Consider the following 22420-nt stretch of genomic DNA (forward strand, 5'->3'; position numbering starts at 1 on the left):
TTTTTATACGTCCCTAACTTAAATTGTAATTTCTCACTTCGTTAATTATACTAAGAAATGTGAGTCTCCTCAAAATCCTAATCGAAACACTAATCGGAAACTACTATGAAACACTAACCTAAAAAAAATAATTTTATATTTTTAACACACACCAAAAAATATAAATGTTTAGATAATAGCTTACTTGATTGACGAAAATTCAACCATTTACTGTTTTGGAGTAGAGAAAAACTGAAAAATATCATTTTTTTAGAAAAAAATTGGATAATTAAGGGTAGAAGAGGATTATTTTTTAATATAGGATAAATATAAGGGAAGTGGGTGGTATTTATCCATGTGGACAGCCACATCAGCATTTTTTTCACGTATCCGCGTGTGTATTATACGCTGTGGACTTTCAGCAAAAAGGGACCACGCGACGTACTAAAAGAATAAGTTCGGGGAGGTACTTAGGACTAATAAAAGTTCAGATATACCATGAATAAAACTCAACAAGTTCAAGGGGGTAATGTATACTTCTCTCTAAAAAAAAAAGAAAAAAAATTCCTTACAAGTTTATCATTTTATAATCAACATTATTTTATTATTAAATGACTATCTAAAATATTTAATAATCAAATTTAAAATTTTAAAATATATTATTAATATTATAATAAATATAGTAAAATTTACATAAATCTCAATAAATTTACTTAATTATTCTCTATCTATGTTCTTTGATAAAATATAAATAATTTCGTATATTGTAATTTTTTTATACATAATTAACATCCGAATACAACAACAACAACAAATTCAGTGTATTCCCACATAGTGGGTTCTGGGGGGTAAGATGTACGCAGTCCATACCACTACCTCAGGAGAAGTAGAAAGACTATTTCTGATAGACCCCCGGCTCAAGACAAGGAGTAATAAACAAGTACTTAATAAAGCATAGAATAAGATGTCAAGAAATAAATACGCCACCCACAAGAAATAATAAGCAAAGAATAGTAAACACATTCGCAATAAAGCATGCAACAAAGTGTCCTTGTAAGAATAATACATCTACCAAGTCATGCCTTAATACCCCAACGACTCAAACTGACACTGGCCTTCTACCCTAATTCGCGTCCTCCAGATCTTCCTATCTAGGGTCATGTCCTCAATGAGCTGTAATTGCTCCATGTCTCGCCTGATCACCTCTCTTCGCTATTTTTTCGGCCTACCCCTACCCCACCTAAAACCATCCAAAGCAAGCTTCTCACACCTGCGAACCGGGGCATCCGTGACCCTCCTCATCACATGTCCTAACTTATCTCAATCGAACTTTTCGCATCTTGTCCTCCACCGAAGCCATTCCAACCTTTTTTCCGAATAGTCTCATTTCAAACTCTATCACCCCTGTTAAAGCCCACACATCCAACGCAACATCCACATTTCTGTCACCTTTAATTTTTGAATGTGAAAGTTCTTGACTGGCCAACATTCGCTCCATACAACATGGCCGAACGGACTGTCACCCCGCAGAATTTACCTTTAAGCTTGGGCGGCACCTTCCCATCACACAACACCCCCGAGGCGAGCTTCCACTTCATCCATCTCGCCCCAATACGGAGAGAAACATCCCCGTCAATCTCACATTTCCCTGGATCATGGACCCCAGATACTTGAAACTATCCCTCTTACACACCGTCTGGGAATCCAACCTTACTACCACTTCGTCTTCCTGCCTCACGTCATTAAACTTGTATTCCAAATATTTTGTCTTACTCCTGCTCAACCTGAACCCTTTAGACTCAAGGGTTTGTCTTCACACCTCTAATTTATCATTCACACCCCCCGCGTCTCATCAATCAAAACTACATCATCTGCAAAAAGCATACACCAAGGCACCTCTCCTTGAATACGTCGCGTCAACATATCCATCACCAAAGCAAACAAAAAGGGGCTAAGAGTGGAAACCTGGTGCAACCCCGTCAAGATAGGAAAATGCTCTGAGTCTCCTTCCGCCGTCCTCACCTGAGTCTTAGCTCCATTATACATGTCCTTGATTGCTCTAATATACGTCACCGGTACCCTACTCACCTCCAAACATCTCCAAAGCACCTCCCTAGGGACTTTGTCGTATGTCTTCTCCAAGTCGATAAACACCATGTGTAGATCCCTCTTCCTTTCTCTATACTGTTTCACCAGTCTTCGCACCAGGTGAATTGCCTTTGTCGTCGAGCACCCGGGCATAAATCCAAACTGATTCTCCGAGATAGACACCATCCTCATCAACTCGATCACTCTCTCCCAAATCTTCATAGTGTGGCTCAATAACTTAATACCTCTATATTTATTCCAACTCTGAATGTCACCCTTGTTCTTATAAAAAATGATCATAGTACTCCATTTCCAAGCCTCGGGTATTTTCGCCGACTTGAAAATGTCGTTAAACAATTCAGTCAACCACCTTAAGCCAGTCTTGCCAGAAAACTTTCAAAAATCCACAGTGATCTCATCAAACCCCTTCGCCCTACCCCTACGCATCCTGCGAACAACCTCTCTGACCTCTTCTACCTTAAAACGTCTACAATAACTAAAGTCACGACCCTCTTCTGTGTGCTTCAGCTCCCATAATACAATAACCCTATCCCCTTCGTCATTCAATAACCTATCAATGTACGACTGTCATCTCTTCTTAATGTGACCATCCTCCACCAATACTTCGAATACATAATTTTAAAATTGAGATACATAATTTTCAACTCAAAAATATAACAATTAATTACTTCATTTTTGCTTGGATACATAATTAATATTCGGGTATATAATTTTGATTATTGAGATATATATATTTTTAAAATTATTTAGTCGAGATACATAATATATTAACAAGATGAAAGAGAGATATATAATTAAAATTTTATCTCTGAAAATTTACGAATGTATCTATTTTTTATTTTTTTAAATATAGATAATTAATAAAAATGATAGAAATTTTATGTAATTTAGTAAAATAAATTATGGTGCTATTTATTTTTTTCATAAATAAATATATTCTTAACGTGCAGTATTAAAGACAAATTAGGTTCGGACGTTCTGGTCTATGTCCCGCGATATGGGCCCACAACCCACTTGACTTTGGTATTGGCACTTTCTCGTCTATGGCCCAGTCTGACTCATAGTTGGGTTAAAGGGTAAGATTTTTTCATCCAATTGAAATTTGCCACGTGTAAATCGTAACCAGCCTGCCCACTTTTATTTTGATAGCCTTATCTTCCGCTGATTGGGCTGACGTTACACGTGTCCTCTCTCGACACATCTCCATAGCCCATTACTAAAGTTGGTATTACTTGCTATAATGGTCTCAATAATGTTCATATTACTACTAGAGAAAGAGAAATTAATAAACAATCTTAGTTACTACCACATGTCAGAATAAAATACTACTAGTTTTTTTTTTTATTAATAACACGATGTTTGAGTCAACTTGTGCATATCTCGATTAATTTCACAAGAAATATATCACCTCCAATCAATAATACATATCAGGTAAGATTGCCCATCAACTTTAGAACATAAGGGAAATAACCTAGTAATATTTTGTGGGTTTAAACATGAGATCTCGGGTACTTAACCCACCAAATTATCACCACTTCAATTTGGGAAGTCAAATGTTTTTTAGATTACAATATTTCATAATAAGTATTCCAGATTATGAAAAATGATTTTCTAGTAGTTTTTAAATATGTGAATTCTACTTTTTAAAGATCAAATTCCTTTTATAACCAGTCTGACCTCAACCTTTGTCTACTTATATACTATATTAAGGATCATTTGGAAAATAAATGTAGCCATAACTTATTAGAGACTAGCTTAATGGGTCTTTTGTGTAAATCATCAATTTCCTCGAAAGTTAAAATTGGAAATCAGGTCAATTTCCAACCAAACTTCTGATACGAAATAATGTTAGGTCTCGTCAGAAATAATAATGTGGGCTTTTACATAAAAAGAGTAATCCTTAGAATTTCGATTTAAATATATTTGCATCTGTCCTTGTACTAGAATTTTTTTCTTTTGGTGAAACAGGCAAGGATTTATTTATAATATAATACAAAAATATTTACAAGTCTTGTTCGTCCTTGTACTAGAACTTACACATACGGCATCTAATACTAACTAGTGGCGGACAGTGTGAAATTTACGTGTATCTGTTACGACCAGAGGTCACAAATGGACTCATTCAACTTAATTTCAAGGGATAAAGTAAAGTTAAAGTTAATAAATAAATTATTGATTCGCTCAAAAGTTATAAGAGCTTAAAATAGATTGGACAATCTGCCTAGTTCTTGCTAAATTTTAGTTGCTTTATTTGATTTTTAAATAATCTCTTCGATTAAATCTCTCAATAATGAGTTAATTTGATTGATAATCAATTTAATTTTTAATAGATTAAAACAGTTTGGACCGAAATAAGCCGAACTAATAAATAGATGAATTACTAATCCTTCCAAATTTCCAATACTTGAAAGAATTAGGGGGCGTTGATTGGGAGCAAGTTATTAGCTATCTGAGAAAAAAATTATCTCATAATATAAGTTATGCAATCACTATGATATAAATAAACCCAATAAGATTGACTAATACTCCAACCAAATACTAAATAAAATAATTTATATTTTATCCTGAAATTGTTATTATTATTATACCTTACAGCTCAAACCGAACAACTTTCTTAGAAGAAATACTTTTACACCTCTCATTCTGACCAGGTGTTAGTGTGGGAAAAAGGTTAAAAGGTGGAAACTACAAGAGAAGAGAATAGAGATAGAATCTGAACCACTTAATTATAATCAGCACAACTCGTGCTACACAGGTGAACAAAAAATTTGAATGGTCTAAAAGCTATTCAAAAATATATAGGAAGTATAATTCAAACAAGTAAATGCTGCTGAAATTGTTGAGATCAGTAGCAAGAAGTGGCACTTTCTTTACTTTATTTCAACTAACGTTGCTATTCGCAGGTTGGTTATTTTTAATCCCCCCTGTAGCTTTCATTATTAATCTGGTTTTCCCATTATATAATCATATTTTTATACTATTAAAGATATGAATACCCTTTTCCTTTTCTAGACAGTTTCTACGTGTAAATCAAAGTTAGAAAGGGAGCTTATTATAATACAATTAACTATATATAGTAATCTCCCATTACTTAAAATATAGTGTGAACCATGTTCATTTGGGGGTTTTTCTATTTGTGAGTTGAGTAATTTTTTAAAGATTCTTGCATTTTGCTGTTTGCTGATTTGGTTCTTGGTATTGGGATACTTTATTTTATTAATTCACAACAAAAGTTTGAATTTTTATGCTTTTTGAGTGGTTATAACTGTATCAGTTGTATGATATATAAAGTATATTTGGTTTATCTCATTGTGCAGAAACTCAGAAAGACCAAGGTTTTGCTTCTTGTTGATGAGTGGTGCATTATAAGTCTGCTTGTGTAAGCCAAAGTTGGGTCACTTTCTCATCATGCGATTTTTATAATCGTTGATATTGCTTGAAATTTGGTGGATAGACTCTAGTGGATATCTACTAGTAGAATTTTTTTTAATTATTTGGGATAAACTAGGCTGAGGTGAGGTGAGAAGGTAACATAAAGGACAGACAAAAACTTGGGAATTGTTTTAGACTACCAAGGTTTCTTGTTTAAGCATGTCTGTTGCTTTGTTGTGGGTTGTTTCGCCAAATTCCGAGGTCTCAAATGGGACAGGATTCTTGGATTCAGTACGAGAAGGGAATCGTGTCCCTGGTCGGGATAGGAACTCGATGTGGAAAGAGAGAATCAAGAAAGGTGGGAGACAGAGGTGGAATTTTGGGTCTTTAAATGCAGGCTTGAGATATTCGGACTTGGGAGGATCAAGAACTGGAAATGGAAGCAGTTTCGCTGTACAGTCCAGTTTGGTAGCTAGCCCAGCTGGAGAAATGGCTGTGTCATCAGAGAAAAAGGTGTATGATGTGGTGTTGAAGCAGGCAGCTTTAGTTAAGAGGCAGCTGAGATCTACCGATGACTTAGAGGTGAAGCCGGATATTGTGCTTCCGGGGAATTTGGGCTTGTTGAGTGAAGCATATGATCGTTGTGGCGAAGTATGTGCAGAGTATGCAAAGACATTTTACTTAGGTCAGTCTCAGCCTTCTTTAATCTTTTCTTAGTTTACAAAATCTTGGTTAAGGTATCAGTTGATGAAGAGGAAATTTGATCTTTGTTTGGTTCGTATTCAGGAACCCTGCTAATGACTCCAGACAGAAGAAGAGCTATCTGGGCAATATACGGTGATGTTTCAACTTTCAAGACATATGGTTAACTTATGTGTATCTATGTTTAACTGGGAACATAAAGGAGAACTATATTTTAGTTAGACATTGAATATTATAGGTGCAAGTTGAGCTCTACTAGCTTGTGAGGCATTATTATATGCATAAAGAGGAGATACTAATTTCTTATACCATATACAACAGTCAGAATAAGTGATAAATTATTAGACTGGATCTGCGGAATCATAACATGCTTTACTGTTTGTTTTGTCATTTCTTGGGAATCTTTGTCATAATTTCAACTTTTTCTTTGGCCGGTAGTTACGTTCTCTGTGTACCAAAATCTTATGCTCTTTATTCAGTCCAAAAGGTTAAAGAAAGCAGAATTCAGATAATTTAACATTATACAGTTGGCTTTTCCCACTTACAATTTTCTGTTCTTCTGGGTGTAAAACTGGTGATCTGATTCTCTTTCCTGTTTCGTTTGGCAGTCTTTATAAGTTTGGTCAAGCTTTGTGCATAGTCTACTATGGTATATCTGGTACTGTTGGTGCTTTCAAGTATTTTGCTTCCAAGAAGGATTTGATCTTGCCAGTGCGAGACCGCTTAAAATTGAAAAAATTATGTGGTGTTTCTGGCTTGCTCGTTAGATTAATTTATAGTCAAGCAAGTTAAGACCCTTGGGGAAATTGACAGCGATTTTTGTTTTAGCGCATTTATAAATGAACTTATCGTCTGAAAAGCTGTGTTCTTTTTAATCAGTGTGGTGCAGGAGAACTGATGAGCTTGTTGATGGCCCTAATGCATCACACATAACTCCACAAGCTTTAGATAGGTGGGAGGCCAGGCTGGAAGATATTTTCAGCGGGCGGCCATTTGATATGCTTGATGCAGCTTTATCCGATACCGTTTCCAGATTTCCAGTTGATATTCAGGTAGTCTCTTTTATTGGATCATCATTATCTTCTCCAGTTTCAGATTATACTCTCTTTTGATGAGTGCTATTCTGATGCAAGTACTTGTGGAATTTGATAGTTTTCTAGTAATTCCATATGTTTATTTTGTGTTTAATAACCTCTCTCGCTCGCAACCATGTGAAGTTTCTGATTATTCATATACCTGGTGCAGCCATTCAGAGATATGGTTGAAGGAATGCGTATGGACTTGTGGAAATCCAGATACATGAACTTCGATGAGCTATATCTCTATTGTTACTATGTCGCTGGTACAGTAGGATTGATGAGTGTTCCAATTATGGGCATTGCACCTGAATCAAAGGCAACTACGGAGAGTGTATATAATGCAGCTTTGGCTTTAGGGATTGCGAATCAACTAACCAATATACTCAGAGATGTAGGAGAAGAGTAAGTATGAAGCTACATTTAATGCATATTGATCATTTCCCAAGCAACATGCCAGAATATATCAAAAGAGTTGTCTATTTCTCAGATCTAAGTTCAGTGTAATGCTGATGATCCATTTTTCTTTTAAAAAAGTTACAAGCTATTTTGCCCTTTTTTCCCAGTTCATTTTGAATCACAATGTGTTCAGTACTTAAAATGCCTTCGCTTCTTTTCGTATAGTGCAAGAAGAGGAAGAATATACTTACCTCAAGATGAATTAGCACAGGCAGGGCTCTCCGGCGAAGACATATTTGCTGGAAGAGTGACTGATAAGTGGAGGATTTTTATGAAGAAGCAAATTCAGAGGGCAAGGAAATTCTTTGATCAGGCAGAGAAAGGAGTCGCAGAACTGAGCTCTGCTAGTAGATGGCCGGTAAGTGGTCATAAAGTTACATGAATATAATTCATTCGTATCTGTTGCTTCTTCTTTTATCATTATGGTAGTGAAGAAAAAGCAATATGACCTTAACTTTCTTATTGTGAACATTCCATGACATTGTTAGGCAAATTAAGCAGAATAGGCTTCAGTTCAAAATTACTTTCCCTCATTTGGCTATAGTATGGACTACCGTCGTACTGGTAGACATTGAATGGTATCATAGTTTTCAATTTCAAGCTCTTAAATCTTCCAAATCGGCTTAAATCTTCTCTGTTATGTGCTGCTTATGTTCCTACATGACAGAGGAAAGTGAGCTTGATCGACGTGCCTATGCATTTATGGTCTAATTTTGCTTTGAGCTTACATAGTGAATCTTTGTTCTAGTAATATGAGAATGAGCTGATTTTTCTTTTGTTGCTGCAGGTGTTGGCATCGTTGCTGTTGTATCGCAAGATATTAGATGAGATTGAAGCGAACGACTACAACAACTTCACAAGGAGGGCTTATGTGAGCAAGCCAAAGAAGCTTCTCACCTTGCCCATTGCTTATGCAAGATCTCTTGTGCCCCCCAAGTTAACTTCTTCTTCACTAACAAAGACATGAATGAAGTTGTTGAGAACACAATTAATAAGTCCTATACGTTTAAACAAAATCAAGGTACATGTAAATGAGATATCTTTTGCTACATTTGTATCATCATCAAAAGTAGATTGTAAATTCAATATGACGATTTCTTGGTAGATGTTTCTTCACATACTCAAACCCCCTAGGGTGAAATGTTATTAGTTGATGTAAAGAATTTACTTCCTCCCACTGTTTATTTATTTATCTATTTTTTTCTTTTGGGAGGATGGGAAGTAAGCAGTGGGGAAGATCTTGGGTGAGATTTGAACCTTGCACTAAATTGGTAAGTACAAAGTAAAGTTATAATCACAATACTATACCTTCAATCCCATACAATAGTGTCAAGAATTTCTTTCATTTTTTCATTTGGGTGCAAACATGAAGCCCACTTATGTCTCGGAGCCAAATGTCCACATGAATTTCATGCCACGTGTCAAGCGTAGTGGAATACAAATTTAACTCCAAAATCCATAATCCATAATCCATCATGTTATGTCATGGGTAGCATGTCCAGTCAAAGTAAAGGTCACTCTATCAAATCGTACAAGCATTGAAGTGACATGAGTAGTCGTATACAACAAACCAAATTGATTGGTCGTTTGAAGTTTGATCACTCAAAACAAGCCAACCGTATCAGGAAAAATACATCACAAGAAATTTCACATCATCTATTCTAACTAGAACGGTAACCACAAAGTTATTAATAAAAAGTTAACATTGTATTTTCTTTTTGGTATAATTTTCGAACATACCTTTAAGTTTACAGTTGACAAATACAGAGATCGATCGACAAGAAAATCTTATGTAAGATCTTTCATAATTTCCTATTGACCAAGATTAAATGAATCTCAACAAAATCCAACCTGCTGAAAGATTGCTAGAGGATAGGCAGACAAAAAATCCAACAACGACAAACTTGCTGACACACATATATATATCGGTGGCCATTTCAGTAACCATCGTTTATTGTGGCTTACAAAAATTTCTAAAAACTAAATCTATGTTCGTTGAAACTAAAAGTAATTAAGTCCTCAATGCTAAGATTAATAAATTTGGAATTTGAACTTTAATTTCAACATGAATGGAGCTATTTCTTTCCATTTAGGAGATTTAATATATATAAGAAAGTAGATATTTAAAAGAGATAATTATATGTACGTATAAATAATATTGACCATATGTATATATATATATATTTTGATAGGGTTCATCGTTCCCCCTATTTCCGCCCAGGCCGCATGGTGAACAATAGAAAAATTATGTGCATCAGCCTTATAATGTAAATGATACATCTATTATGTACTTGTTTGAAATCTTGTTTTTCAAAGTACTCTTTTGAATATGATTTTGTTTACGTTTGAAAGAAAAATATATAAAGTTGAAGTTTAACAAAGTATATTTTAAAATTAAAATTGTATTTGAATATAAAAATAAAATTGAATATCTAAAAATACCATGCACATTCATTCCTTAGGTAAGTAGCATTCCAACCTCCACTCAACCACTGGTTGCTGCTCATCCTCACGTGCCAACCCCCAATATAATAAAATGTTGTAAAAAAATCAGGTCACCGAATTTAGGTACAATCATATGACCAGCAAGTACAACTGTTTTAAGCACTTTAATTTCTGCTTGTACAACTGAAATGCAAGTGATTCTCACATGATAACCCCCACTAATCTTTTTTTTTTATTTCTTTTAAGCTTATTCATTTTGTATTTTTCTTTTGCATGCATATGAAATCGTCTATTTAAGGAGAAAGTATAGTCAAATATTGATATATAAAAAGAGGATTGTAAATTTAAAAATAAAAATAAAAATGGTAGTGAAAGTGCATGGATCAGCAATGGCTGCATGTCCACAAAGGGTCATGGTTTGCCTCATAGAGTTGGGAGTCGATTTTGAACTTATTCATGTCGATCTTGATTCTCTCGAGCAGAAAAAACCCGAGTTTCTGCTTTTACAGGTATTAAAATCACCCGTAGTTATTAGTGATAAGTGGAAAAAAAGTTTGATCAACACAATTTTAGAGGGGAAAAGTATTTGACAATAATTTTATTTAAAAAAGCTAGTACTTGGTTTAATATGTCTTTGTTCCTATATTCTTGCAGCCATTTGGACATGTTCCTGTCATTGAAGAGGGCGATTTCAGGCTTTTTGGTAACAGTCTACATGCAATATATCATTATTATACAGTATATACACTAACAACATACATTATCGGCTTTCTTAACTATACCTGTCAACTCAGCCAGGCCCAACTGTCCCATTGTGGGTGAGTCCATCAGTTATCAAACTAGGTTGGGCTTCTCCTAATGGGCCATATGAGACCCATCCCACTATGGGTGGCAAAATTAGCTTAGGAAAGCATGCAACTCAATTATTAACTCAACCTATTTTGATCCGCCTGTTTAAGTCTATGTAAAAGTTAGATTGTAATGCACCTGTGAGAGATATGTAGCTGAAATGCACTGGTGAGAACTTGGTCAAAATATTTTTTTTAAAAAAACTTTATTTTATATGTCATATACAATCATAATAAATATTTTTTTTTAGGTAACTAAACAAATTAGTATAAGAAAATAAACTGACAAGTTAGACTGGGTAAGAGCTCATTATAACTCAGCCCAAGTAATTATTAACTCAACCCGTTTTGAACTGTCCCGTCTATCCCACAGCCCATTATTAAGTGGGCCGAGTTGGGTCGACCTTCTTTTATTTAAAAATGTTTTTAACATTTAATTTTTCTTTTTCTCCAGAATCTAGAGCAATAATAAGGTATTATGCAGCAAAATATGTAGACAAGGGAACCAAACTAACAGGAACCACATTGGAAGAGAAAGCTCTAGTAGATCAATGGCTAGAAGTGGAATCCAACAACTTCAATGACTTGGTATACAACATGGTACTCCAACTTCTCGTATTCCCTAAGATGGGTCACAAAAGTGACATGACATTGGTACAAAAATGTGCCGACAAGTTGGAAAAAGTGTTCGACATATATGAACAAAGGTTGTCCAAGAGCAAATACTTAGCAGGAGATTTTTTCTCCTTAGCTGATCTAAGCCACCTCCCTAGCCTTAGATTTGTGATGAATGACGGTGGCTTTGCACATTTGGTGACTAAGAGGAAGTGTTTGCAGGATTGGTATTTGGATATTTCAAGCAGGCCTTCTTGGAACAAAGTGTTGGACCTCATGATCATGAAGAAATCAGAGATGTCACCTGGCCCAGCTAAAGAAGCAGCTTAAAAGTTTAAGAAACACTACAAATCCAAGATTATTTTGATATGGACGGCGTGGATGTTGAAAATTCATATAGCCGACTCTATCTAATTAATTTGGAATTGAAGCGTTGCAACTAGTATTGCATAGTTCAACTAGAATAGAACCTAAATTGTATTTGGAGTTGATCTTCGAGTCTAGTTGTATTGTAACGGACTAAAAAGATAAATTTAAACTATGAGTTTAAGTTTTCTGCACATTGACGTATGCCAAATATATTTGTACCATCACGATATGATACATATCCACTATAACTCATAACTCTTTATTACAAATATAAATAAATTACACGAAAATAGAATAAATAACTTGCCATAACATATTAAGTAAAGTAGGACTAGTGGCGGCCAAAAAGAGTCGATTAAATTTTATTAGCAAAATGTGTCTCATACTAGATTACAGTACAATTCACAAAGAAGTATGGAAGCCATATGAAGGTGGTGTACAACTTTTTAGAAAAAAATCAATGGCAATAAACTATTAATAATTTCAAACACCCGCAAATCTCTATGCAGGTCTTTCTTTAAGCATTTTTTGCACTAAATACAATTTTTAAAAAAATATTATCACTAAAGACGAGACAATGCAAGAATCTGCTGATGACTTTGATCGTATGAACGAGGCTTTTCCCTGTTGACTTGGCTTGACCTTTTGGTTTTTTGATTTGCATTTTCCGTTACTGCAAATGTCTTTGCCACTGCTCTCAAATGATTCTTCTGCACTTTCCCTGTTCCTGTTTTGGGCAATTCTTCCACAAATTGGACCTTCTTTGGTACCATGAATCCTGGCAAGTTCTTCCGACAGTGTGCTACGATGTCCGATTCTTTAAAGTTGCAGTCTTTCCTTAATATAACAAAGGCGCATGGACTTTCACCCCACCTGGGATGTGGCATGGCCACAACTGAGGCCTCTACGACATATGGATGTTTTAGTATTGCACTTTCTACTTCGACGCTGCTGATGTTCTCTCCACCTGATATGATCACATCTTTGCACCTGTCTTTGATTTCCAGATACCCATCTGGGTGAATCACTCCCATGTCCCCTGTGAAAAACCAACCATTCTTGAATACTTCTGAATTTGCCTTTTCATTCTTTAAGTATCCTTTCATTATGCTGCTTCCCCTCAGGCATATTTCCCCTGTTGTCTTCCCGTCGCGAGGGACGCTCTGCATAGTCTTGAAGTTCTTCACATCAACATCAGCGAGTGTCAGTATGCCGAGGCCTTGTCTGGCTTTTATCTTGGATTGTTCTTCCCAGGGTAATTTGTTCCACTTGGATTGCCACTCGCACACAAGGGCTGGCCCAGTGGCCTCTGTGAGCCCATAGGCGTGGACCACGTGGAACCCCTGCCTCTCTATTTTCTCGAGGAGCGGTGCTGGTGGGGGTGCACCCCCCACTAGAATTTGAACTGGGGTTGTTATTTGGCACTGCTCGTGTGGCTTGGCCTCGAGGATTATGTTGAGGACAATAGGTGCAGCGCACATATGTGTTACTTTGTGTAACGTTATGCTGGAGTAGATTTCTTGGGCCGTAGTATTGCGGATGCAAACATTGGTCCCACCCCTTGCAGCTATTCCCCATGTGAAAGTCCAACCATTGCAGTGAAACATAGGGAGGGACCATAAGTAGACAGGCTCAGTACCCATCTCCCACCCCAAAATCAAACTCAGAGTGCTTAAGAAAGCACCTCTGTGGCTGTACACAACTCCCTTCGGCTCTGAAGTCGTACCTGATGTATAGCTCAAGGTAATCGGATCCCATTCATCATCAATATTTTCAAGGACACATTCAGGGTTGCCTTGGTACACCAATTGCTCGTATTCGAGCTCCCCTAACCGGATTCCAGTTGGGGAATCCAGGTCATCAATGACAACGATGAGGGGCATTGGCATTTGAAAGTCTGCCATTAGTATTTCAATGGCCTTCTTAGCTTTGTCGACATATTCACAGTCAACAAAAAAGATCTTGGCTTCCGAGTGCTTGAGAATAAGGGCAACATTTCTAGCATCCAGCCTTGTATTGATGGCGTTCAACACAGCCCCTGCCATTGGCACTGCAAAATGCATTTCTAGCATGGCCGGTACATTTGGTGCCAGGACCGAAACCTACGTGATCATAAAAAAAAAAAATAACCATCAACATATGCTCATATTTTTTATAAAATAGCTGGTATTCTTGTTTCAATTAGATAATGGAACCAAAAGTAATACTATTACTTTACGTAACACATCAACCCAACAAGGAATTAATTAAGAATATCAACAATTTAAGTCGCAATGCAAATTAATCACGTTAGAAGGTTGAATTGTACACTCACCACGTCGTTCTTGACAATGTTTAAGGACCTGAGGGAGGAAGCGAGGCGACAACAACGCTCATAGGTTTGGCGCCAAGTGAAGCGGATATTAGCATAAATAGTAGAGGTGCGGTTGGCATAAGAATTGGAGGCTCTGGTTAAGAACGTGAGAGGAGTAAGAGGCACATAATTAGCTCCACGTTTAGGTAAATTGTCCATGGGATGCAAAAGGGCAACGTTGAATTGCCTTTTGTGACTAATAAATTGAACTGTTGTAGAAATGATTTGCAAAGACAGGCAATAGAATTTGTGTAAGAGATGCAGCTCATAGGTTCTGCTTATATAGAGAAGCATCACAGCCTAAGTGGAATTTGGACTCATGTCCATATGGGTCCCTAATGGTTGTTTAGATGGAAATAGTAAGGAAGTTGCAGTGAATCTGTAATTAAAAAACCATATGCATTGACCTGTACTCTCTCTCTCACACACACCCAAAAAAAGAGTAGTTTGAATAAAGGTACTGTTGACCTTGAATACCCCAGTGATGACCTGGTAGTTTTCACACAACTTTTTGCTGCTTCACCTCACCAATATACCCGGCTGGGATAATAATAACCTCAAGATACTCCATTTGTCACCATTCAAATTTCGGGTGTGGACCTTTTTAAATTTTGGTTATATTTTGTAAAAAAAATTATAAGGCATATGAAAAAATCACGATAGGAAAGAAAAAAGGAGGTAACTAACATATAAATGCGACGCCACAGTTAAAGTTTACCTAATTATAGGACGTGGTTATAGTTTAGTAGTTAAATATACAGATTAGAGATTGTATATATAAATATAAATTTGTTTTAGAAGTTTGTATATGAGCCTTGAAATTTGATTTCTATATACATACAAACCTTTAAAGATTTGTATATGAGCCCCGAAATAAGCATTATACATAAATAGCACATATGAGATCTGAAATTAGAAAGCTTCTGGAATAAGAGATTTGTATATGAGTTTTGAGATATACAAATATAAAAGAAAAGTATATTTAGGTCTTAAATCTAAAGCATAGGTGAAAATGAAAATTATTTTAGATTTTAAGCTACAGCTGGTAATTACTAATTATGAGTTGATATTTTCTATTGTGTGTAATTTTTCTAAAAAAAAAATCATTTAATTCTCCGAATTCGAACAATATTATGTAAATTGAAATGGAGATAATAATTTACAGATGAGGACATAAAGTTGATCGAAGCAAAAAGACTATCTTCTTTTTGTCACATGTAACGCTGTTTTTTTTTTTTTTTTTGAAAAAATATTCATATGATGTTTGATATATATATTAGAGTTTGATTAAATTTTTATTCTCATCTATAGACTTGAACTCAAGACATTTAAAAGTAAATTAGTACTTATCATTCCACCATAATCTTGTTGCTCCATGTAACGTGTCGTGATAGACGTGATTAAGCTATAGAGGTTGTAACATAGCACGCCAACTGATTTCTTGTGTGTGGGGGTGGGGGTGGGGATGGGGCATAACTACCAAATGAAGTAAAAAAAACATGGTTTTAGTTCATGGGACATAAGTAGTTCACACTAAAGATTCACGATACTTTCCTCGAACAAGATAAATGCTTTTCTTACTTACTCATCTTTTCATTTTTTTTTTTTTTATAATCGAGGTGTTCGGATCAACTTGTACGCACCTCGACTAAATTTACGGGATACCTGTCACCTCCATCAGCAACAAGTATCTCAACTAAACTGGGAATTGAACCTGAAATCTAATGATGCTCATCCCAATTTCATTGAACCACTAGGTCATACCTTTGGGTGCTCTTTTCATTAAATATTGTAAGCAGTACTTTTCATTTCTTAATAATTTTATAATATATTTACATGCTAGTTATTTCTTAATAAAAAAAATTCTTTTGTATCATAATTGCAATTATTTATTGTCACATATCAAGAAGTTATTTTGGATCAGAAATTTCAGAAAACTATTTCTTTAAAATTTTATTTTAAATTAAATAATGACACATAAATTAAGACAAAAAGCTTTAGTACTTTTGCAATAGTTTGTACTCGTAGCACTATCGTCTGAGACTATTTGTGATTGCTAGGACACACAATGGATGCTCCATATGATCGCATTGCGGGGTATTGTTTCTCCGACCGTGTGGATATGATTTTAAATTAGATTGATTTAAAATTAAATTTTTATTTTAAACATTCAATTTAATTTTTCTTAAGGTGGTTGACTATCTGAACTTTCACTTTGATAGCATACCACCTTATAATCTCCTCTCTAATTTGTCCTTCTCTTATCCCCATTTAAAACAAATAAACAAACAAAATCTTATCAAATGAGTAAATCATAAGTCATAACTTATAAATAAGGTATTGAAATATCGTAACTCACAATATTAATAAATCACATATCTACATGTTCCTTTTATGAATAAATATTTGTTATTTTATACTTACAAACTTTTAAAACACACATAATTTTATAAAGATATTGCGTTATATTTCTTTTATCTTACTCAAAGAATTTATTTTCTTGTTAAAATTTCCAACCAGACATCAGAAAATTGAAAAAACACACCAAAGGCACCCTAAAGTTTTGAGGTTCTTCTGATTTAAAAATTCTAATAGCATATTATATTTGTCTTCCATCATTTCTCTTCAATTGTTCATTCTTGTCTATTGAAAATATTGACTGTGAAATTGTCTGAAAGCTTCCTAGCATTTTGGTGGATATATATATGGGGATTAATTATCATCACATTCTGTTTTTTTTTATTCAAGAATTACTCTTTGGGATACTGAATTAATAAGTTTCTTTCTTTTCCTAGTATTTTCAGTATGAATTTCTTCAAGGAAAATGTTTAGACAGAGAAAATGTTTTGCAATTGCAACTTTACATGCATTCTTACGTAAAGAAGCAAAAAAGAGAAAATATAAAGAGTTATATTTTTACATTCAAAATATCATAATTTTCTATAATCTTCCTCAAATTTCTGACCGTGCAAGTGCAAATTTACCCATTTTTCCTTCTACAAATAATGTAACTATTTACCTTTTCTTTCCCTCGCTCTTCTCAATCGATAATAACTATCACTAATAATAATAGAATTTAAGTTTTGTGCATTATTAGTGTACAAATATTTTATATTATTAGGTAAACTTGACCTGCTGTAGCAGGTTATTCAATTATTTACATAAAAAAATACAAAAAAAAATTGAGTAACGTGCAATAGCAAATCAAATTTAACTGATAGTGTGAAATATTTTGTACGCTGACAGTACACAAAACTTAAGTTCATAATAATAACATACAACTAATCAGTAGCAAAATAACTAAAGAATTCGTATGTAGTTTGACTAAAGTATTCTAGTTATATTACTATAAACAATAGAGCTGTCAATACGGGTCAACTCAATCCATTTGACGGGTTAGGCCGGGCTGGCCCATCATCAAGCCCACAACATTACTCTGTGGGTTGTGGGCATTACCAGCCACCCACTTTTTTAAAAAATAATATTTTATAATTTAATTTTAAAATATTAATAAACATAAATATTACTAGACAATATTACATATTGTTAATACTTGTTAATCAAGTCTCCAACACCTCCAAAAATACTCCTAATTGCAAAATTAAATAACTTTTGACATAATAACCTTCAAACCAAATAAAAATACTACCAATAAGCAATCCAAATAGTTGCATGTATTTGACTTACGAGCCGGCTCACGGGCTAGCCCAATCCACATTACCCAAGACCCACGGGCCACGGGCTTATCCGGGTCGGGTTAAAAAAGCCCTGTTCTTAAATGGATTGCAAAACCTGAAGTCCAACTCCATCAAAATACAGGCTGGGTCGGGCTAGCCCAACGGGCCTAACCCATAGTGACGGCTCTAATAAACAAGGACAATTAGGAACGACTTTAATTTTGACCGACCATCAGAATTTGGCTTTTAAAAATACCGTCAACAATATAATTATTTAATTGGTGTTTTTTATTTTCTCACCCGATGTCCGATACCCGTATGTAGCCCAGCTAAATTTGGATTCGCAGCGGAAAGTATTACTTTGGGGACAAAACACTCCCTAACAAAGTCGACTGAGATACGAACTCTAAATCTTTAATCAAAACTAATGAAGTATATATTTATCACTCCATCATAATTTTTGTTTGTAATTGTTTAATTTAATTAGCGTTTCATAAAGGGTTTGAACTCCCATCGAAAAATGCAAGAAAGGGTCAATTCCATTCCGCGATTTTGTTTGAGGCCAATAACTTTTCAACAATTTCTCTTTAATTTGGAACACTGGAAAAAGATAATTCTCATTGTTTTCCTTTTGTATTTTCATAATAAACTTTCATGGAAAACGATTCTACAGAGAAAAACGTTTAGCAATCCAAGCGTTGGTAACCACAATTCACATGCATGCATCATTTTGGGTGCAGAATTTAAATTTCAAGAAATGTCATGTTCAAATAGAGAAAAAAAAAATACACCTCTCCCGTACCCCCACCTCCGCCCCCTCATGGTGTATTTATTGAAATATTATTGTATCTGTTCATTAGATCAGATTGATTCGTCCGTTTCACCTCATTGATATATTCGTCTGTTGCAGCACATAGTTTGAGCCAGCCTTAATATCTGCCGCCTCAACACATTAATTTGACCCAAATTCGAAAAACCCTTATAGATATTATTCATTGATTAGATTTAGGTTAATTTCGTTTCGTTACTTGCATAAATAGAACATTGTACCTTAGTTTTATTTATTCAATATACAATTCAGTTTCATTATTGAATCAATCAGAAATTCAATACACTTCAATTCAGCTTATTCAATATTCTATTCATTCAATATACATTGAATCATTCAAGTTCTTCAATTCAACAATATTGAATTCAGTTCATTCAAAAAATTTGAGTAATTCAATTTATTCAATTTTTCCGCAATCTCTTTCAAACTTCTTTCAAATTCCTTCCATATTCATTGTCCATTGTTTTTACCGCTTCCCAGGTACTCTATTTTTTTTGTTTCGCTGGTGTCTTGAAGTTTTAACTTTATATATGAAGATAGAAAATGCTTATCATACATATTTCGAGCAATGCTCCTATTTTGTCCAAATTTATATATACACGTAACATGTGTATTAATTATTATTGGTGTAACAAGACAGTCATTTCAAGACGGAATTCGTTATGAAGTTATATTGTTATAATGCCAAATTCAAATTCACCAAAAAAGGAAATTCAACAATTTAGAGCGTCACAAGGTAGAGAAGAATACGTAAGGCAAATGTTTATATCTATGTTTTTTTACCCAAAAAGAAAACGTTTAAAATTACACCTAAACTAGGAACTTTTTCTGGCTTTACTAGTCACAATTTGAGTTGGCACACCCATTACAAAAAAAAATAATAATTAATAACATGACTATTTTACTATATATAGTATCCCTATTAAATAATATTTATATTATATTAATTTGAAAAAAAGGTAATTAATATTAAGAGTAAAATAGGAAAAAAGAAGTTGTTTGCTCTTGATATGTCAAAAATAACAACTAAAAGTAGAAATTCAATTAGAAAATTAGTGACGAACAGTCACTAATTAAGAGTCCCTTAGATATCCGTTAATTAAGAATACGTGCTTCATGAAATCGACATAGCTTCTACCAGTTCTTGTAACAGTCACTAATTTTTATTTTAAATCTAAATTGTTTGAAAAAATAAAAATTCTAAATTATATGACTGAACATGTTGATTAATTTCAATCTAGCTTGCAACCCACCTTGGACTATAAAAAATTTCAACCAACAACGTCACTTGAATAAGGAGTTTTTAAAAGTACAACTTTTTTTTTTTTTTTTTTTTTAAATTGCTCAATTTTATTATGTTTAGCAAAATTGTCTCGTATGAAAATGTGTGGGTCTCAAATTCTTTGCAAAGTCCAAATTTACCCCCATCCACTTTTAACTATACCGTAAAAGTTTCATCTTTGTTAAGGGTTTTAACAGCAGTGTCAGTTTCAAATAATACGAGACAAATTTGACTATTTCCTTCTAAAAAATAAAGAATGACTTCTTGCTTTTTTCTCAAATTCTCACTTCTAACTCACTAACTACCATTAACAACCTGATTAGTGACAGATCTAAAATTTTCAATAAGGGGATTCAAAATCGAAAGAAATAGGCACACGAACTAGCTGAAGGGGTTTCCATATCCATTAATGTACAATTTTTATAATGTATAAATAGTACTTATAATTTTTCGCCGAAGGGAGTCACAAGGTTGCTCCACTCCTGAACATGACCAAGATTCCCTTCGAAATAGAATTGAAATTGTTGGGCGCATCGTCCCCCCAAAAAATAAGCTCCACGATGTGTGTATTCAAATTCAATCCGATTTTTATATGAATATCGTGTTGGGAAAGACAGGCACACAATCAAAGAGCCCGACAGGATAGCAGTGGAAAATATTCAAGACTAAACTTTCCCTTTCAACTTGAACCAAGAGCAGACAAATAAACCCAAGCAAAATAGAGTAATATACAGCAAACAACTCAACCAAATAAAACAAGACAAGAATAAAGACAATCACACGAGACACAAAATTTACGTGGAAAATCTTTTAGTGTGAAGAGTAAAAAACCACGGTACCAAAACCTCTACTATAATCACCAAAGATTTACAATATTGTCCTCCAAAATGGCCACCAAACAAGTGTCAAACAACAAGAAACAATACATAATCCACAACACCAAACACTAGAGAAATAAATGAGTGAAAACACAAAAAACGCAGCTACTGTTCGGGAATGAAGAATAGGAGCTACAGGCCACCAAATCAAGCTCCGTCAGTTCCTAATCAAATATTGAGATGAGATAAACAAGCAGTCCAAAAATCATCTAAATCGGACAAGAAACGAAACGGGAATAACAATTTGAAGTTGACAGCTGTGGCTGAAATTTAGGTGCGAAAATCAGCTTTGTTTTTCTCTCTTTGGCTGCTGAAAACTCTCTTTTTGTGATGGTGAATAAGATCTAAAAAGATCAATATATATGCCCCATAGTAATGGGCCTATGGGCAAAAGTGGGCTGGTCCAAATTGGGCTTCATTTATCCACATAGGAAGGGAAAAAAATCCAATAACCCAACAATTCTCCCCCTCCCAACTATGTGGAGGAGACAGCCATCCCGGGATCATGCAACAATCTTCAAACTTTCCTCTTGGCAAAGCTTTAGTCATCATGTCGGAACCATTATCATCCGTATGAATCTTCTCAAGTTCAAGCAACTTAGAATCCAACACATCTTGAATCCAATGGTATCTCACATCAATGCGTTTAGACCAACCATGAAATGTAGAATTCTTGCCACGATGTATGGCACTTTGACTGTCGCGATGAAGCACATACCTCTCTTGAGCACAACCAAGTTCTCCCAAGAATCTCTTCATCCAAAGAAATTCTTTACAAGCTTCAACGACAGCAATAAACTCAGCTTTTGTAGTAGATAGAGCAACACATTTTTGCAACCTAGATTGCCAAGACACAACTCCCCCTGCAAAAGTAACCAAATACCCTGAAGTAGACTTGCGAGTATCAACATCACCAGCTATATCTGAATCAGTATAACCACAAAGAATAGGCTTCCCTGTACCAAAACACAAACTCAGACTAGAAGTGCCACAAAGATATCTCATAATCCACTTCACAGCATTCCAATGTTCTCTCCCTGGATTAGAAAGAAAACGACTAACAACATCAACAACATGAGAAATATCTGGTCTTGTGCAAACCATTGCATACATCAAACTACCAGCATCTGAAGCATAAGGAACTTTCTTCATATTTTCCTTCTTATCATCACTGGAAGGACACTGCTTCGTGCTCAACTTGAAGTGCATAGCTAAAGGTGTACTGATAACCTTAGCCTTGTCCATGTTAAACCTTCGAAGTACTTTCTGAATATACTTCTCTTGTGATAACCACAACTTCTTGGCCTTTCTATCACGGACAATCTGCATGCCAAGAATCTGCTTTGCTGGTCCTAAGTCTTTCATAGAAAAAGACTTGCTCAACTCTTGCTTCAACTTTTGAATCCTGTAAGCATTATGACCAAGAA

General features: G+C 34.8%; 3 protein-coding genes across 6 annotated transcripts; 2 read left to right on the top strand and 1 right to left on the bottom strand.

Annotated features, from left to right (window-relative positions):
• The first annotated feature begins 4696 nt into the window (after positions 1–4696).
• Positions 4697–8874, top strand: LOC107859651 (phytoene synthase 2, chloroplastic). 4 transcript variants are annotated; one of them, XM_016704726.2, is made up of 7 exons: positions 4697–4991; positions 5406–6145; positions 6247–6297; positions 7042–7214; positions 7408–7643; positions 7863–8055; positions 8485–8874. In XM_016704726.2, exons 2-7 carry the CDS (start codon positions 5680–5682, stop codon positions 8662–8664), a joined length of 1299 nt encoding a protein of 432 aa, XP_016560212.1. In that variant the 5' UTR covers positions 4697–4991; positions 5406–5679; the 3' UTR covers positions 8665–8874. The 4 variants fall into 4 exon arrangements, with proteins under 4 accessions (XP_016560212.1, XP_047263063.1, XP_047263062.1 ...); XM_047407107.1 differs by having other exon boundaries at positions 4703–4843; XM_047407106.1 differs by lacking the exon at positions 4697–4991 and adding an exon at positions 5082–5283.
• Positions 8875–10290: 1416 nt separating this feature from the next.
• On the top strand, positions 10291–12165 carry LOC107861273 (glutathione S-transferase F11). The gene is made up of 3 exons (XM_016706620.2): positions 10291–10651; positions 10797–10845; positions 11445–12165. Exons 1-3 carry the CDS (start codon positions 10505–10507, stop codon positions 11933–11935), a joined length of 687 nt encoding a protein of 228 aa, XP_016562106.1. The 5' UTR covers positions 10291–10504; the 3' UTR covers positions 11936–12165.
• A 144-nt stretch (positions 12166–12309) lies between these two features.
• Positions 12310–14636, bottom strand: LOC107859652 (trans-cinnamate:CoA ligase, peroxisomal). Its single transcript, XM_016704727.2, has 2 exons — positions 14289–14636; positions 12310–14076 (listed from the first exon to the last, which is right to left on the bottom strand). The coding sequence occupies exons 1-2, from the start codon at positions 14619–14621 to the stop codon at positions 12538–12540; spliced, it is 1872 nt and encodes a 623-aa protein (XP_016560213.2). The 5' UTR covers positions 14622–14636; the 3' UTR covers positions 12310–12537.
• Positions 14637–22420: the final 7784 nt, after the last annotated feature.

Source organism: Capsicum annuum, chromosome 2 (genome assembly GCF_002878395.1).
Source record: "Capsicum annuum cultivar UCD-10X-F1 chromosome 2, UCD10Xv1.1, whole genome shotgun sequence".
Taxonomy (NCBI): domain Eukaryota; kingdom Viridiplantae; phylum Streptophyta; class Magnoliopsida; order Solanales; family Solanaceae; genus Capsicum; species Capsicum annuum.

Bases quoted from the DNA above. Each gene is read 5' to 3' on its own strand.
- LOC107859651 (XM_016704726.2), top strand. From the start codon at position 5,680: ATGTCTGTTGCTTTGTTGTGGGTTGTTTCGCCAAATTCCGAGGTCTCA. The intron at 7,215-7,407 runs GTAGTCTCTTTT...TACCTGGTGCAG, and splicing joins GATTTCCAGTTGATATTCAG to CCATTCAGAGATATGGTTGA. The intron at 7,644-7,862 runs GTAAGTATGAAG...CTTTTCGTATAG, and splicing joins CTCAGAGATGTAGGAGAAGA to TGCAAGAAGAGGAAGAATAT.
- LOC107861273 (XM_016706620.2), top strand. From the start codon at position 10,505: ATGGTAGTGAAAGTGCATGGATCAGCAATGGCTGCATGTCCACAAAGG. The intron at 10,652-10,796 runs GTATTAAAATCA...ATATTCTTGCAG, and splicing joins CCGAGTTTCTGCTTTTACAG to CCATTTGGACATGTTCCTGT. The intron at 10,846-11,444 runs GTAACAGTCTAC...CTTTTTCTCCAG, and splicing joins GGGCGATTTCAGGCTTTTTG to AATCTAGAGCAATAATAAGG.
- LOC107859652 (XM_016704727.2), bottom strand. From the start codon at position 14,621: ATGCTTCTCTATATAAGCAGAACCTATGAGCTGCATCTCTTACACAAA. The intron at 14,077-14,288 runs GTGAGTGTACAA...ATGATCACGTAG, and splicing joins ACATTGTCAAGAACGACGTG to GTTTCGGTCCTGGCACCAAA.